The 19,563-nt window shown below is 39.7% G+C and overlaps 1 protein-coding gene across 1 annotated transcript in view; it reads right to left on the bottom strand.

Annotated features, from left to right (window-relative positions):
- WDFY2 (WD repeat and FYVE domain containing 2) overlaps positions 1 to 19,563 on the bottom strand; it is a 203,478-nt gene that overhangs the window by 97,111 nt on the left and 86,804 nt on the right. The window contains exons 2-3 of the mRNA XM_003801798.3: positions 16,552 to 16,619; positions 6,106 to 6,179 (exon numbers count right to left, since the gene is read on the bottom strand). Of these exons, the coding sequence (XP_003801846.1) occupies positions 6,106 to 6,179; positions 16,552 to 16,619 (142 nt within the window). The remainder of the gene's footprint in view (positions 1 to 6,105; positions 6,180 to 16,551; positions 16,620 to 19,563) is intronic.

The following is a 19,563-nucleotide window of genomic DNA, read 5'->3' as shown; positions in this document are numbered from 1 at the left end:
ACACAGCTGTCCCACCTATGACATACACCATCACGGGTCCATCTGTGACTGTGACACAGCTGTCCCACCTATGACGTACACCATCACGGGGTCCATTTGTGACTGAGACACAGCTGTCCCACCTATGACGTACACCATCACGGGGTCCATCACATGACACAATTTCAAAACATGTCCTCTAAAGAAACCATTGGTAAAACAGATAAAAAGAGGGATATTCTTGTAAAGTACACTCTAAACATGTATAATATGAATCTCTAAACAGTGATAAATGACGTAAGGTTTATTCCTTCAATAATCCCTCAAACTCATCAGATTTCTTATCTTAGGTAGGAAGGAAGCAATCAAAGACTTAACAACATATTTCAGCATCCTGCAAACTGTCAGGAACACAATATACTTCTATTTAGGTTTCTTATTTCCTCTCTTATTTCTGTGTGTTCCGTGTATAAATTTCAAGAGGCAGTACACAGCCGCCAAATTCTTCTGTATGCCCCAACTAGTCACTTCAACACATCTTGTATATTTACTCTGCCAGCCTAGTGCCCAATTTTGTTTTTAGCACCATGATGAGTTGAAATCACTTCTTTCCTTTACTCAGCTGACCTTTTACAAAGCACCGCAGTGGTGCAGAACTGGTTAGGATGCAAAGCTGAAGAGTTGTGGTCTCTGCTCTCAGGCAGTTCACCGTATAGCTCCCCAAACTAAAGAACGTGCCTTGGCTTCAAGGCACACAGGCAGAGTCCCTGGGTCAGCGGGCTGCTTCCCAGGGAGCTGGACAAGGCATGCAAGTCTTCAGGCCTTCGTTTCCTTAGCTGAGACATGTCAATCATATCATCTATATCAGGAATGCTGTGAGGCTAGAATGAGGTATTGTATTTAAAGGAAAATCCCTAGTAGCTGTTCAATACATGTTTAGTTTTCATTCCTTTTTCATTTCCTCATGTAACCCATGTGAACTGACAGTGATATATGCTATAAAAGCATAATAACCACAAGAATTATCAAAACAACAAATACACACATGGTCATTTACTCCATTACACCATTTACTCCTATAGACAGTCACCATTCCGAATGACTCTTACACAGACCAATCCTTTCTTCTCACCCCAATCTCCCCCTTTATTACTGCCATGTTATCCCCTCCATGCCATTAATTCTGTCTGAAATACCTCACCTTCCGGTCTTCAGCTAAGCAAACCCCAGTCTGTCCTCTTGGCCCCACTTACATTCAGCATCCCTGGCACCCTCCCAGACCAGCGTCCCTCTCCCTGCTGGCCTCACTGCCTCGCCGATGGCACTCCCTGGGCACTGCTGCTGCTGTCGTTCCTTGTTTGCTGTTGTTACGTATTTTGTAACTTCATTTTACAAAAATGTCTCCAGAACTGGTTTACAAACTCGTTGAGACCAGGAGCCACATTATGCTACAAGTGAGCATAATGTTTTGTACACAACTGAAAGCTAAGAATTTGTTGCTTAGACATGAGACACAAAAATTGAAAGTTTTAGTCCCACTTCAAGCAGCACCACATATGTGCCCAACCTGTCTCACCAGTACGATACTCCTGAACGCTCATGGCGGACTGAACTACTTTTACCTACAGAACTGTATGAACATTTTGAGTAGTAATAGAATTGTACAAATAAACTATCTCAGAATTTGAAAAGGTGCTTATTATAGCCAGCTTTATTGAACAATAATAGTGCTTATAGTTCAGTTGATAAACTTCTTTAACAAATTATGCGTTGAGTTCCTAACTTGTACAAGGACCCCCACTAAGACCTGCTAAGAAAAGAGAGGAATAAAAGATTGGCCACTTTAATGGAAGAGACAGGCTTAAACGCATTTTCCTTTTTTTTGGTGGAGGGGAGACAGAATCTCACTTTGTTCACCCTCAGTACAGTGCCATGGCTGCATAGCTCACAGAAACCTCTAACTCTTGAGATCAAGTGATGCTCTTGCCTCTGCCTCCCAAGTAGCTGGGACTACATGCGCCTGCCACAGTGTCTAGCTATTTTTTTTTTTAGCGAAAGGGGTCTCACTCTTGTTCAGGCTGGTCTCAAACTCCTCCCACACTGCTAATATTACAGGTATGAGAAAAGGTACCCAGCCCAGACTTAAAACCATTTTACAAGACAAAAGTTAAATAAGCTATGCAATACAGATAACACTACTGAGTACTGTGTGTGCGACTAATTTGAATTGGTAGGACTCAGGAACCAATTGTCAAAAATAAAATAAAGTGACAGCATTTGAATGAAGCCTGGGAAGTTAATTAGGACTACACAGACAAAGATGGTAGACAGGAATTCTGGGCTAAACAATCAGAAAGGGCAAAAGGCGGGGGTATGAAAATATGTGGTCAGCCCATCTTTAGTAGAAACCAAAAGATTTATATGCTTTGAAGAGAAAGCAGAGTATCTCCCCCCGCCGCCCCAGCTTCTCTCAGTGCGTGATTTCACTTGCTACTTCATAGGGAAAACAAAAGGCGTTCCTCTCCTGTGCCTCAAAACTTAGCCACATTACCACCTCCCTTTCCTTTCCAGCTAACGGCCCCCATCTTCTCTCACTGATAAATCTTCCCAATTGTTTTGATTCTTTGCTGTTCATCTCCTATTGGACCTTGTTCCAATGCTTGCCTCTCTCCCTCTGTGGACACATTTTTGAAAAAATGGTCTATTATTCTTACCTCTACTTCATCTCCCATTCACTGCTCAGTGACATAAGTTTAACTGTCTCTTCCAATGTGTCCTTTTTATTTAGTAAAATAAAGTGAAATAAGAATTTACTTCCTTCCTTAGTTTTAAAGTAAGTTAACCGGTCTTTCTTCTCAAAAATTTATTCGCTATACTCAGGAACCAGACAACGTATAGTCTCTGGCTGTAATTTCTCATGTCTAGAAAGTAAATTATTAAACAGCAGAGATTAAATATTATCGAGAAGGAAGCCGCTTCACTGCAGTGATCAGTGAGAATCCTGGCCTGAAGCATGCTGTTCTCTGAGTGTGTGTCCTCAGGTGAGAAGAGACAGCCTCGCAGCTCAGCTTCCCCAGCAACGCAAAGGAGGCACTTCTGTGGAGGTGATTTCACACAAGCCAGCATCCTCAACCTTTCACAAAAGATCAAAGTATGATAAGGTCTGATGTCTTAATACCATACTGACAAACCTGGAAAAACGACTAGAGTTTCTGTGCCTGACTGATCCTCTGGTTCTTGGCAGTTTCATTTATTAACAGAGTAACAGCTAAGATGTTTTTTCCTCTTACATACAATAAATAGCTAGAATTCTCCATAACCTACTTCACTCACCTTTCCTGCCCGCAAAGCCTAATGTATCAGTACCACCAACCACCTCCCAGAAGTCCTCTCATGCACTGAGAATGTCATGTGCACTGGTCTGTGAACTGCTGGGCAACATACTGGTCTCAGCTCATCTTTGCAGACTTACTATGTAACAGGTACTTCAGAAGTTCACTGATAATCCCATGATCTCCATTTGTCATGTAAAAATAAATTTATTACACACATCCCTCCTTTTTAAAAATGGGTTTTCTCAAAGTAGATACCAATCTGTATCATAAACTTTTCTTCTGTCCACCCAAAGAAGAGACCTTACAAATCTACCAAATGCATTGGATTTTACAGAAATTTTGTAAATATTTGTCAAGAGGCTGGCTATATTTAACAATATTGTTAATACTGCCATATAGGCCACAAAAAAAAGTTTTAACTAAATAGAAAACTTCAGGTCAGGCCCAACAACACTTGTGAGAGCTCAGACAGGGTTACACCTGGGGGTCTACACTACATGTCTTAAGTATTTAAAAGTTATAAGGCAAGGCCAGGCACTCTGGGAGGCCCAGACAGGAATCACTTGAGCTCAGAAGTTCAAGACCAGCCTGAGCAAACATGAGACCCCATCTCTAGTAAAAATACACAAACTAGCCAGGTGTTATGGCAGGCACTTGCAGTCTCAGCTAGTGGAGACTGAGGCAGGAGACTGAGGCAAGAGGAGACTGAGGCAGGAGACTGAGGCAGGAGACTGAGGCAAGAGGATCGCTCAAGCCCAGGAGTTTGAGGTTGCTGCGAGCTGAAGATGCCATGTCACTCTACCCAGGGCAACAGAGTAAGACCCTGTCTCCAAAAAAATAAATACATAAAAGTTACAAGTCAAGTTAAACCATTAACTAACATATGGTCTTAACCTCTAATCTTGGCAAATATACCTTCAACTACCTGGAAGTAGAGATTCAAATTTAGAATTCTTAGACTTCTTGAAGTTCTACCCCATAATGTGGCCACATGAGACCAAGATGGACAACTGTCAGGTTCAACTTGTTAAAAAGTTATAAGACCCAGGGTGGCACCTGTGGCTTAGTGGGCAGGGCGCCAGCCCCATATACCAAGGGTGGCAGGTTCAATCCCAGCCCGGCCAAACTGAAACAACAAAAAAAAATAGCCGGGTGTTGTGGCAGGTGCCTGTGGTCCCAGCTACTTGGGAGGCTGAGACAAGAGAATAGCTTAAGCCCAAGAGTTGGAGGTTGCTATGAGCTGTGTGATGCCACGGCACTCTACCAAGGGCCGTAAAGTGAGACTCTGTCTCTACCAAAAAAAAAAAGTTGTAAGACCCAAACCAAGACCTCTGACAAAAACCAGAAAACAGAGTGCAGAGAAGAAACTGGTTAAGACCAGTAAGAGCCAAGATGTCAACAACAGTGACCTTTGCTCATTACACCCTACTTATAATGTATTAGCATACTAAAATAACCCCCCACAAGTGCCATACTATTTACCATCACCAAGACAACCTCCGAAGTTACCTTATCTGGAATGAAAGGAAAAAGAACCCCCAATTCCTAGAAATCTCCACCTCTTCCCCAGAAAACCTATGAATAATTCACCCCTTATTTAGCATATAATCAAGAGATAGCTATAAATAAGAGTTCAACAACAAAATACAGGTACTGCTCTGTATGGGGTGCCTGCTTGCTATTTGTTTAATAAATGTTGCTTTAATTTCCTACTTAAGGTTTGCACTTGAATTTCTTTCTGAATGAAGTTAAGGACTCTATTGGCTGGATCTAGTTTTGGGGTCTACTTTCTGGTACCAGAAAGGCCATCTCACCCCCTTCTCTTCCCATCCCTGGTTCTGTGGACACCTTGAGGGCCGTTGCACAACTCAAAATGCCACCCATCAGGCCTAAGTATATATTTATTGGTTTTTTCCTCCTAAGGACAGATCCAGGAAAAGACCCAGGCAGACTTTGGAAGCAGGCTCTGAGCTATTTGGGGGAGACACAGGATGGGGTAGGGAAGAGTGAGGGTGCAGGCCAGTCAATCTCCTTGACTGATCAGATCCTCACCCAGTGATCAGAGTAGAGCCTTCCAATCCACTGGTCCCAAAGCAGGGTCCTACTTGTCTAGGACTAGAAGCAATACTGGATAATTTACCAAAAGGAGAATTTACCAGATCAGTCTTGTTATTAGTTAACATACTAGTTGAAACCAAAAAAATTAAGAAGACAGATAAAACTCAAAATTCCAATCTTCCATCATTTCAGTCCCCTTAAAATCTATAGTCCAGGGGTCTAGTATTCATAAGCATCCACCCATAGACTAAACCTAGATTCTGTGCTTTCTTTACAAATTCATACAGATTTATAGAACTCGATTTAGATTTAGAGGGAGCTGAGAAGACAAAAGAAGCAGAAGGAAGAGGGGAAGGGTGAGAACACCAAGTTTCAAAGGTAAGATCACACACCCAGACAGGAGAGGAAGCATTTCCCTGTTGAGATACGCCTGGCCACAGTCAGGGAAGGCAGCTCGCACGCACTCAGCAGACTCCTGCAGCTCAATCTGCACCACCTCCTGCCCTGCACTGGCCCCTGTGCACATGCAAGGCACGCACTCAAGGACACTGACCACAGCTCTTCTCAGTCTCCCGCCTCAGCAGGACATGCTGCCCTGCGAGTTCTACTTCACTAGCAAGAAAATGACTCTGCTAATTTAAAAAAATTAATGAATAATTCCCACCACAATACATATATATACTTCATGGGAAGGGAAGTATTTCAACTGGAAATCTTATTTATGTGTACTTACTGAGATTGTACCATTGTCTAGACCTATGGACAGTCTTCTTGTTTCCGGGTTAAATGACATGCATGAACATGGAGCTGAAAGAAATGAACATGTTGGTGAAATTAACAAAACAACGATTCTCATAGATTTAGGAGTGCCTAACTATCTAAAAATGTGGGGCTATTTCCCCCCACTATTTCCTGAAAAATAGCTCATTTAACTCCCACTCAGCAAAAAGTAAAAACAATAATTTTACAACCAAACCCTAGTTTTCTGGTTATTCATTCAATAAATATAACAAATAAGATACTCTCAAACTCCTAAGTTCCGAGGAGCTTGGGCTCAGCTTGTTGTTAGTATTGAATCTAAATTTGCTTGAGTAGATTAACAATACTTTGTGCAATGTAATCTTTCTGTTACTGTTCTCTGTTCCATCCTGATTCTATATTAAATAGAAACAACCTTTCCCTTCTGAACTAGGAAAACAAAGGAAAGATCTTATTTTGCCTAGATCCTCTCCACCCACATACATACACAAACATATACTAGTACAGAAATCTATTTTTTGATTCAGAATTAACTTGGGGCATGTAACCTAAGGGAGTTTTTGCTTTCAGCATTCAGGAGCTACGCAGGAGACTATTCATCGAAAGCGACGAGGACTTGTCTCAATCTGAAAGAGAACCAACTCATCATTAGGTCTGGTCGTTGCAGCAAAGAGACCAAGTGAAGAGCACACACAGTCTTGGACTGGGGCTCCTGTTCTGCAAGATCCTGGCTGACCACTTCTGGGCAGACCCTTCCTGCCTCAGTGTGGTCAACGACCCTTACTGAACAGTAGCTTCCAGACTCTTCATTCTCCCCATCTATGCTTGTGCCTAAGAATGCTGGCCTCTGGACAACTTATCCCATACTGAGACAGTTCTACAAAGCCCAACACAATTTTAACTGTCTCACCCCACCCCCACATTCCAGTAGCCTTGTGCATCATCACAACCACAGTTTTCATCAAATGTTTCTACCCCCACTTTGCACTTATTAGATGTCTTACCCAAGGTCACACACAGAAAAGTTGGAAAAGGTTCAAAGACCAAACACCCGAATCAGATTATTTTCAAATGGTAAAAGAACTTCAAGTTCTATTCACAGAGCCACTTCAAAAACAGATCAGTTAGTAACATTTTTTTCATTCTCCTGAACAAAACACAAAAAAATCTTGTGAACTATATGAAGTATTACTTTTTTCTAAATTTGCATTAGGATGTACTTAGAAAATAAAACATACCAAAAAAAGAGAATTTTTCCCAAAACTTACACTACACAACATACTATCTTCTTTCTGGTTAGCCACAAAATGAAACTAGATTACAAAGCAGCCCAGCACTGCTGAAGGCGCTGCTAGAAAGTCAGGTTACTTGTTCTTGTTCTATAAATTATGTTAGCCAAACTTCTACACAAATGCTAAAATATCAGGTCTCATAATTCTATAACATAAAAACTAAGGATTTCATGGAAAATTGCCATGTTAACTGAAATAAAAAGGAAAACACATTGTGATCATAACTATGCAAAGTCCATACATGCACAAAACCTTAAAGCATCATTTTGTATTCAAGTAATAAAATTATTTCTACAACATTGTCTTTAATAGTGTAAATCTGCTGTCCCTATTCAAATTAATTTTAAATATTTGACAATTTATAAGATATAAACATGAGCTTATGAAGCAAAACTCCACTGCAGTCCCCAGGGCTGCAGAGTGTCCAGAAACAGCCAGCTGTTTCACTGCCTGCCTGACCATCTGCAAGTATTTTCTGTAAGATTCCCTGCAAAGTTCTTGCCTGGTTTTGCTAGCGCTAGAAAACCCACTGATCTCTGAATGTGATATAGAAGACTGTTTCACAGCATTGCTCCCCTTAAATCTATATTGCTATTTCTTTATTCCTTATTTTCCCCTCCCATTTGCTATATTTCTTGTTATTCTTTCAATGAGAATTTAGAATGCTTTCTATGTTTCCTGGCGTGTGCTCCCGTGGTATTATCACCACCATCGAGGAAACTATAGATTGTAAAACCAACTGCATATAAGGAACTGTAACACTTGATTTCACCTCCTTGATTTAAATCACTTTTCTATATAGTAGGAACCACCACCAGAATTCAAAAGCAAAAGACTTCTTCTATAAAGGAACATAAACAAATAGAAATCCCACTGCTGTGGAACGCACATGCCAGCACCACAGATGTTCTAGACAGAGGAGTGCTGGAGTTACACCCCATCAGCTCCAAGGAGCCCCCACCCCCTTCCAAGAGGCATTTTGGGAAAACACCAGGCAAACGTGAGTGTGTGTGTGTGTGTGTGTGTGTGTGTGTGTTGAGAAAGGCTATTGAATCTTATGATGCTCCTCAAAGCGTTTCCCAACTGTCACACTCCTGTAATGACAGGTCTTGGGTTAGTTACCCATTGCCCCTGGCCAGGCTAAAGAGACAGAAAGTGGATCTGAAAGAATACTTGCCCAGATTTGCTGCTATAGTAAGGGTCAAAGGAGTAAGCAGACCTTTACTCCTTGTAAGGGTCAAAGGAGTAAACAGATTGACATAAAGATCCTTCTAACTTCAACTTACCAGACAATAACAAGAAAGCAATTCTGAAAGACTGGCAGTGTATCCCATACAAAACGGTTTGAGCCTTGCAAGACAGCTATTAAATGGGCAAAACTGTCTGCAGAAGGGTAATGAGACCCAGTAAGCAAAAGGATTATGGCAAAATGGTAATAATGGTAAATTATTATGGCAAAATGGTAAAGAGAATCCTTTGCAGGAAGAATAGGGGGAAAAGACAATATATATATGACTTAAGCACATTTGTATCTGGGTGGCAAAAAAATGGCTACAAATATTTGTGATGTTTACAAAACAAGAACTTTTCTTTAAATGCTGTAAAACTAATAATTCAGAAGGCAATAAATAAATAATTGGTCTTTCTGATGTCTAAATGTCCAAGACTGTTATATTTTCCTACCTTGAAATTGCTCTCTCCAAAGAGTGAGTTTGTGCTTGACTAGAACTATAAAATTATAATACAGTCACTGAGTTCCTCTATCAAAACTGCATCCTTGAACTCCAGGTGAAATAAATACAGCACGAAACAAAATGTGAAAATGTATTTGCAACCCCTACTTTTAACTGCTTCCCAATAAGATATCATAACCACACCAAGTAAGATTTGCAGGGTGACCCCCATTTGCTGAGACCTCTTACATCACACCATATGTAGTTAGCCCAAGACTGCTCTGATATTCACGCAATAACTGAAACTCAAGGCCTTGACAGTGGTCTTGTAGATGTTATAGTTTATCAAAATGTAGGGGAAATGATGATACAGTTTCTTGATAAAACAACGCGGGGCTCATTCTCAGTGCTCCCTTTGTAAGACTGCCCACCTGACTTTCCTGTCTCAGACTACTGACAGTCAGAAGAATGTACTGGAAACATTTTAGAAAATAATGAAAAGCATAACTAAAATAGAAAAGAAATGTGTGCAGTCTATGAGTAATAGGATCTCTTATACTCCTACATTAGTATCAGGACTTGAGATCTTGATGGCCTATCAAAGTCTCACCTTTAAAATTAAACACATTCATAACATTGAGAGTTTGGTAAAATAAAGGCTTTGTGATTTAAGACAGTTAATTTAGCTTAAAGTTCAGGGAAAACTAAAACACAGAGAAGCTCCTATATGGGTGAGTATATTAAAGACCACATACTCTGAAGGAGAAAAGCTCTCAAAGAAAAGCACTCAAGAGACCACATCACCCTCAACACAGGCAGCAGAGTAAACAGATTAGAGAGAGCGCGATTATTTTCATTTCTGATACTTTATCGACAACTGTTATTTAAAAAATTACTCCTGCTTTTTAAAAAATAAAGATAGCTGAGAGGAGGCAATCTTAAAGTATTTCCATTTGGGGAAAAGTTTCCTAATTTCTATTATACCAATAATTCTTTCATTTTATGACTAATGTATTCCTGTCCTTTGCAGACCAGTTGCACTTTGCTCAAATAAATACAAGCTTCGCTGAAGGTTAAGCCTGGATTTCACTCACACTGCTCTACAATGCTAAAGGCATAATTTGGCAGGAGACACTGATCTTCATGAGAGGGTCTGGTCAGAATTTTAAAACTAAATAAACAAGGATACGTCTGCAAATAAAACCTCAAGTGTTATAGGCATCCTGGTGAAGTTAAATGTCAGGATTCCACTAGGAGAAGGTCTTTAATAGAGCCTCCCAATAGCAAAGTATTTATTAGAGTTGCAATACTGAACCCCTGTCTTATTTCAATAAGCATACCTATATTTAAGACTTCAATTGTCTAACACTAAAAGCATTTTTCACTTAAATCAAACATTTTATGCACTCCACTAGAATTCATCATTTTGTTTTCTTTTAATATAGAAGGAGTATTAGCAAAGTTACAGTTAATTAGAAGTGGTCACTTTTCCTTGCAGGCAAGTTTTAAGGTAAAAGAAAGTGAACTAACTATAGTAAATTTTAAAATGCCCTCTCTGATGAAAATTAAATAAGAATATGCTATTAATAAATAAATGCTGTTCTTAGACTAATCAGTACCTGGCACATTCAGTTTGGATAATCCATGTTTTCCTTTGTTTCCATTAAAAATGAAAAGTTCTTTGGATACTTTCTCTTCTTAGTAAATACAGAATTAAAAGATCCTATTACATCATGGTTTGGAAAATGTAAATAGTAAAAACACATCTTTAAAATTTATTTTTATTTTAACAAAAAATAATTTTACACATAATTTTATAATATAATCTATGTCAAAAAGAAACCAACAAATGGAGCAATACATTTCACAAGCAAGAATCCGGGAGTTATTTGAAATAAGGTACAAATTAAAGCAAAAGAATGTGCCGTTCTCAATTAGACACACATCTCCCAGCCTGCCAAGAAACTCTCTCAATTGAATTAAAGATGTTTAAAAGTCTCCAAAACAATCACTACTATATATAAAAACAGAACTTCTGTGTTCATAATATTAAATTCCTTTCTACCATAATCTACCACATGAATTTTTTCCCCAAACTCCAATAAACCCGGCAGGTGAGGTGGGAGGAGCACATAAACCACCTGCACAGTCCTAAATGGCCTGAAGTCTTCCTCACCTCGGGAGAACCTAACACCTGCAGTTTACATATAAAACAACTCATGTCCATTCCACATATAAAGCCTCTGAACATATTAACTTAATTTTCCAAATCCCCAATATTAAGTTACCTATTTCCTTAAAATTTCAATAAATGGGAAAAGGAAACCAACCCACCCACAAACTCACAAATTAGTGGGCCCTTCCAAATGACTCTGGGTAACATCAGCAATGATATTACAGATTGTTTAACAACAAGAACCTATGGTATTTTACAAATAGTTATTTGGTATATCTGACAACCAAAATAGTTCTGCAAATTTGGGGACAAAGAAAACAGATTTATCTATTAGACTTCAGAGGAGGGAAGAATGAAAAGACCTGTTTGTGCCCAAAGTGACTCAGCAGAGGGACAGCACACAGGAAACTCAGATTCCTCACGTACAGGCTCCCACCTACAAACTTTCTGGAACCTTCCAATTTGAAACAACGCATTTCTGGGGGGTGAATTTCATGTAAACAGGAGACAAACTTCAACTGTTCATCTTAACTAAGAGAATTCCTTTAATGTATTTCCGGTCTCATTTCACAAAGAGCTTGAAATGGTTTAACAACCATTTGAAATGACTTAACAAGTAGATACAGTAGAACCAAAACTTAGAAATAAACAAAAAACCACAACTATGGGAGAAAAAAAAATACACACACACACACAGAGGGAGAAAATTAAAATAAAGATTTATTGAAAAACTTGGTAAGTTCCATGTTTCACATTATCTGTAAGGACCAAGCACGAGGTCCTTTGAGCTGTTTCTCCCAACTTTTTCACTTCATGATACACACAGAAAATTGTATTTGTACAGTCACTGAAAAATGGAAGAGACTAACCCTCCCCTTTGCCCCTCTTCCACCCACCTCCATGCCTCTGCTCAGCTAAGGCGTCAAGTTCTCAGGGACCCGTAAGCCATTTGGACCACATCAATAAGCTGTGACGCAGAGGCTGGGAAGCTTTGGCTTCAAGAAAGCAAAGGGTTCCTAGCCTTCATGTCTGAAAACTACTGCCCTCCATACTTTCTCATGAAAGGGACACTGGGTATTATGACAGACAGCTGCGTCCAGAGCAGCCGTAAAGCACTTCACGTACCGTGCACCTCGGTGTGAGGAGAGGGACACAGACAGAGGCCTCTCTAGAGCTGACGCACAGTGGGAAACTCCGAATTCAGAGAAGGAATCAGACCAAAAGTCACTCGTGCTATCTGCTATGAATGACCTTTCTCTCAACAGACTTTGACAAAAACTGGGAAGAAGAGAGTTCACAATTACGTGTTTCTGTGAGGACTTGAGTTCCTACACTTGAAACATTACCAGGCTGATGGTGAGGTGGCCGTACTTGTGAGAAAACTGAGGCCCAACCCCAACTTCAGACTGGTTAGATGCCTTGAGAAGCTGAGAAGATGATGAAATAGGTCATTTTATTGATATGTTAGGTATGCCTATTTATTTGTAACTGTTTTTTGAAAAAAATGTCTTCTGTTTAGCTTTGGGGACAAATTCATATACATTCAGGAGCCAAAGTAAATTCCATTTGTCTGCCCTGGCAACAACAGGACCCACAGAGGTTTTCCCCTTCTCCACCACATCTGGCCCCCAAGCCCTGGTTCCCACAAGCCTCCCATTCACATGTTGGCAGCCAAGATGATTTCCTGATTCTCCAAGCCCAAGCGAGAAGTGGGCAATCAAGTCTCAGCCGTGAAACCCAATCCTTTCAAAGAGTACGAAAAGTCTCCAACACCAGCCACCCTACCTCCTGCAAGAAATTTCTCCCCATCTCTCTTTCATGATTCACTAGAACAGCACACCTAGTTAGCAACTCTGAAATAATTGAGCATGAAAATAGGAATATCTGTGTTTTTCACATGCTTTTTCTCTGTAGTGAGATGCAAATGTGGTAGTTAAAACGGGATCTATTAGAACCCCAGAACAAATCATCACTTTCATGGTTGCAACTGAAACTTCAACCCTGTACCCCTGAGGAAAATCCCACTAGGGGAAGGGTCCCCGGAAGGTAAGCTGTAAGTCATTATTATCACAGACAATTAGCAGCTGTTGTGTGAGATATTCTTTTTTGAAAGAATATATACTATGGAAAGGCTCTGATTTCTCATTCATTCATAAAAATCAGCTAGCTTATAGGAAACTATAAAATAAGTCAGCAGTCACCCTCAAATTTTCTATGGAGGCAGGTTTAAAATGAACTTTCCTCACGGAGCGCACATACCCTTGACGCCTCCTTCCCAAGTCATGGCACTCACCACACAACGTGGCTGGTACCAATTCAATGTCTGCTTCCCCAACAGACTATCCCCCCCACAAAGACAGGCACAGCCTGCCATATTCAGCCACTACATTTAAAAGATATTTTAATGGACAATAGGAGCAAATAAGCTGTATGTTAAATGTGCAGAGAATCTTTTTGTTTTGTTCTGTATTTTGGATACTACTTACTAAATAAGGTCATCCCTTGTCTTGTACTAGCCATGTTATAGCCTCCAGATATATTGTACTTTTTCACTTATTTTGTAACTAATACCACATAACCATTATTTAGGATTATGCTGAGTAACCTCTTAACAAAAGAACTTTCAGTAGAAAGGATTGCAAAACAATCTCTGGGAAACGCAAATCTATTTCAGGTTCTCTAACTGATTAAAATATAGCTTATTTCCTTATGCAATGATTCTGCCTCTTTCAGGTGAAATAAAGCTTATGTTCTCGCTTAGAGGTCAGTTACTATATCATGTGAATGCACAAGATTCCTAGGAACATAAAAGCCAATTATGATGAATGTAGTCTTTTTTCTTTTACCTCTACATGGTAATGGAACCATCCTTCAATAAAAAGTATCAAAATCATCTATAGTACAACACTTTGTTCATCTGCAAATCTCTGGCACCTAGATCAGTGACCTGTACATAGTGGAGGCATGGTAAATTGACTAGCACGTTCATTTACATCTGGATGCACTAGAACTGCTCTAAGATGACTACCCAAGAGACTGCGACAAACTGGTCAGCATACAGACATGGTCACCATAAGGAACTAGGCCTACTGTACTGATACGTACATGTGGTGCATGTCTGGTCTATGAAAATTAAGTCAACTTAAGGAGGTAGTCAGTGTAGGGAGGTGGTCAGCTGTGGAGGGTCCACTCTACTTACAAATCAGCACTATACATACATACATAAGGCTTTACATATGTTCATATAAACGTTATGTACACAGATCATCCACACGTTGGCTGTAATGCCACAAGATACTCTCCCAAACTCTGTACATTCAAGTCACCTAGAGATTTTATTAAATGCAGACTCTGATTCGGCAGCTCTGGGCATTTCTAATAAATTCTCAGGAGATGCTGAAGCTGCTGGTCCACAGACTACACTTAGCATGATAAAGTGATCCCTTTTGTACCCTCTTTGGTAAAGTCCCAAAGGCAAAGTATACAAGAATTAGAAGGTCTTCCTTCTCAAAGTTCATGTTCAATCCTAAGGAAAATGAATGATAATGCCCTCAAGGAAACTCATCCTTACTACTTGCTGAAGCCTTCCATAAAATTAAGTGAGCACTAATGCCAGGTGTAGGAGCTCCAAGCAACCTTTAGTCAACCTTTAGAGAAGCAACTAGAGGCTTTTCGGTATTCTCAGGGATGCTGAAATAAAGACAGCATTGGAGAATGGCACAAAATGTGTGTTCTGTGTGTATGGGGAAGGGGGTGGGTAGCAATCACATAGGACCTGTGTCTTCATGAAGTTCCTATCAATGCTTATCTCAGGAAGATTTCTTGCTTGCTGTCCCCAAATTCCCCTCATTTCACTTCACATATATACACACACCAGATTTCTTACAGGCTCTGAGGCTGACTTCAACCTGCTGGATTATATAGCCCTTCCCCACCTCTTCCAGTTAGATACTGCATCGTATTTGTTGAAGAATGAAGACCAAAGGACTTGTTACATCAGTTAAAAATCAGGAAAAAAAAAATCAGAGAATTCCCTTTTTTCCCCATTTACCTAAACCTTCAACACTGCTGTGCCTGGAAAAAGAATGTTCACCTAGTGCCCATAACATGTAACAGCGTCTCCCAGAAGCAAAACTGGTAAAGGAAGAATATAGCATTCAGAATTACAGTTTTTTGACAAAAAAAGTGCCTGAATACTCAATTCAGCTTTGTGAACCATCTATTTACTATTAAATTCTAAAGACATGCAAAGCCTCAGAGATAATTGGAAAATCACTGAAAACCATTATATCCTTAATAATTCATTTGTTCAGAAAAAGGTGAAATTGTTGTTTGAATTATTACAGTGTGCCAGAGGCATGGACTTGAATGCATCTACCATTTAACAAGAATTTATTTTGGCTGCACATAGTGGCATGTACTTCTGAAACTGGGAGGCTTAGATCCTGGGGTGAGGTGCACACTGCAGCAAGCTGGCAGTGAATGAGTCCAAACAACAAGCCTATGTAGATTTTAATTAGGATGTGATGAGAAGGGACTAAGGGAAATGTTTAATACAACTGGTAATTAATTTAAATAATGATGTTACAATAAAATAAATGAGAACTAAGATTTCCCAAATGTCATTAATTTTAAAAATGAAACACTAAAAAGAAATTTCCTATTTTAGGGGCTAACTCTTCTCCTTGTGAGGGAAAACTTCTTAGTGGAACAGTCTTAGAATCACTCATCTATTTTTTTAAAGTATATTTGAAAGATTTATTATTTATCAGTACAAAGACCTATTTCTGAGGTAAGATCTTGAGAAAAGACAATGACTTCTAATTCAAATGTTTTAATCCTAAGCAAATACTTTGGAGAACTGAATGCTGAATGTCTTAAAATCTGAATTAATAATGTAACAATAATGCAAAGAGAAATTTACTTCACAAATGTAATCACTGGAGAAAACCCAATGTCTAAGGGCACACTCCACAAAATAGCTACACAGAAAACTGGAAAGGACAGGGAGACTGCTGTAATCAGACAGCCCACGTGCTACAGTCCTCCTTCCACGGGCTTATTCAGAACTATGAATACACAGTCAATTTCTGAACAATTTTCTTACTTTACATTGTGAAAGCCTTAGAAAAATCTAAAATGGTTAATACTTTGCCTTGTAATAAAAATCCCAACCTTAGTCTTCTTTACTCAAGAAAAAAAGAGAAGACAACCGGCAAGGAAGGGGGCGAGGGCAGGGTGCAGGTCTGGGTTTTCAAAGCAGAGATGCAGATACTCACACGGCATGGCGTGGTATATGCTTGGCCAGTACTGTCCACTGTCTCTCTTTAACCAAACACGAACTGTCCTACAAGAGAAGAAAATGTGTGCATGAAGTCACATTGTGTGTTGTCACAGGGAAATACTGCTGTAGATACAAAGAAAGCAAACCTTCTAACATTAAGTGCGTATGTTATCTTAACTACAATACGTTAATCATATATGTGATACATACACATACAATATATACCTCCTGAAAGAGCCAGTATTTCTGAAATTTAACATCTCTTTAGAATTACATACATTTATTTAGAAATACATTCTTTAAATATATCCTCATATATCTATTTACCTCATGTTAGAGCTTGAAAACTACTGCTTTCATTGCTATTGTTTTGCCTTTCCAAGCATCTAACATTTGCCTTAGACTGCTGGAAGCACTTGTCCATTTGGGAACTAACAGGTTTTACTAGTGAATAAAGTACAAAGAGATGAAATGAAGTAACATGCACACAAAAGATGTAAGGTCACAGTCTTGCAAACCATGCCATTATCTTGAGGTACAGTTTTTCCAAACACGGTCAAAAACTGGTAAGCTCTGAGACTCAGACTGTCTAAGCTAGTGGGGCAGCAGATGGTGACCCTTCAGCAAAGGTTGTGCATGAAGTTCCAGGCCCATAACTGCAAGAAACCAGGCACCCAGGAGATCTCAGAAAGCAGAAGCCAAAGAGACTAAACCCTCCAGGGAGCACCACTATGTTCTGACCAACCAGAAAGGCCAGACCACAAGTAACTCCAGCCACAGTGTCATGAGCAGTTGCCAGCAAGGCAAACACAACTAAGAGGTTAAAAGATACCACACAGGAGATTGGAAGAAAGAGTGAACATCAGAGGAAAACGGTCAGTTTCCCACTGCTAGGAGATACACCACACACCACACACCACCCCACACCCACAAGCCATCCTGGTGTAAAAAGCAGACTGAGAAACTGAGCATTTTTATCTCAGAGAGAGTTGGATACTACCCAAAGAGACTACTTAAGTCATCATATTGAACTAAGTCTCAAATTGTATTAGATATCTCTGCCCTACAGCTAATCAATGGTTCACTTACAAATAAGTAGTTCAAAAAAGATTAGGGCATTACTTCATCATGTTGCCATCTTTTTTACACAGTCACAAGTTGTAGTGACATGTAGTGACACCATCACGTGTACATGAAAACTTCAGTCATCACAATCACCTATGCCTATTTGTAAGGGAGACAGGTAATGATGGTAAATAACCTGTAAGAAGTAGCTCTATACACATGGTGTACTGCTCGTGTGTGAGCATTATGCATTCACTCTTCTCTTAAACTAGATCTTTTTACAATATATGGCAATACAACATTGTGATATTGAGATACTATCTCAATAATAATCAATACAGAACTGACAACACAACAGATAATGGAGTAGGACACTCCTGGCATCAGTCCCTCCACCAAATCACCTACTGAGGTGGTCAGAACTGTTAGCCCAGCTCCATGCCAGGCAGTCACGGAGACCACGACTAAGGTCCCTTAAGGGCCTACTGGTGTCAGAGTGGGAACCTCGCCTTTTACAATTTAGGGATGTATATTTTCTCTGGTGGTTCTCTGAGAGACTAGAACAGATGCTGGCTATTACTTCAACACCTTGGGGGTAAAGAGCTTCCTAGTGTCTTTCACAGGAGTTTAAAGAAATGGAAATGATTTTCCTTACTGGATCTAAGCATTTAAAAAAATCATTGGCTGCCCTTGCAGATAAAAGAAACTTCAGCGATCACATACAACAAGGAATATAGTATTTGCAAGAATACTTTAGAAAAATCACTGAATAAAGAAGTAGATGACTATAGCATCCAACAAGTCATAATGGCGATCCCTGAGGAGGAAGGAGAATTTCATTTCCAGAATTACTAAAGTACAATATTCAAAACATCCAGTCTTAACAGAAAATTGAAAAATATACAAAGAAACAGGAAAATGTGGCCTATTCACAGGAAAAAAATATTGACAGAAACATTAACAAAGTAGCCCAAACTTTAGGCTGATTAGACAAAGACTTTAAATTAACTGTCTTAAATGTGCTCAAAGACTTGAAGAAACTGTAGACTAAAGAACTAAAGTAAATTAGGACAAGGATGCATGAACAAAAAGGGAAGACCAAGAAAGACATAGAAATTACAAGAGGGAATCAAATGTAAATCCTAGAGCTGAAAAGTACAATAGCTAAAATGAAAAATCTCACTAGAGAAAATTCAACAGCAGTTTGAACAGGCAGAAGAATCAGCAAATTCAAAAAGATAAGATAATTACAATTACCCAGTCTAAGGAGAAAAAAGCATGAATAAAAAAAAATAAACAGAGCCTGACAGGCCTGTGGGACACCATCAGGTGTGTCAATGCATGCAGTGTGGTAGTCCCATAGTAAAAGAAAAGGAAGGATGCAGAAAAAAATATGACGAACAATGGCCAAAACATCCCCAATTTGATGAAATACATCGATTTACATATCACAAAAATTCAATGAAATCCATGCAGAATAAAGTCAAGGAGACCCCCATCTAGACCCAAAAGCCAGAAAGAAGGCAAGGGAGGGAGGAGGCAAGATGGCTGACTGCAGCCAGCTTTCCACAGAGGTTCCTGTCTAGCAGGAGAGTTAAAGAACAGAAGTTTAGCAAGTAAGCTGATGGTTTGTAGCTCAGCCAAGAAAGAACGTTGAGGAACACACAACAACCCGGCTGAGGCGAGCTGTGACCCCAAGGAAACAAACAAAAGGTACAAAATCCATCACCAATTGGATGGGAGTCCCCTCCCCCATGAGAAGGGCTCACAGTATATACTTTCTACAAACAAGCGAGCAAAGTTTAAACGTCTCCCACTTTATTCCATGGGAGAGACCCCCTAAAAACCAGACCTCCTTCCCCTACTAGGGTGCCATGGCACTCTTCCACCAGGCATAAAACTGTATATATTCTCTACCTGCAATTCTGAAATCCCCGCACTC

Source organism: Otolemur garnettii, unplaced genomic scaffold (genome assembly GCF_000181295.1).
Source record: "Otolemur garnettii isolate 467f Iridium unplaced genomic scaffold, OtoGar3 scaffold00221, whole genome shotgun sequence".
Lineage (NCBI taxonomy): Eukaryota > Metazoa > Chordata > Mammalia > Primates > Galagidae > Otolemur > Otolemur garnettii.
The sequence above is the reverse complement of the archived record's forward strand: the minus strand, read 5'-3'. Positions and strand labels throughout refer to the sequence as shown.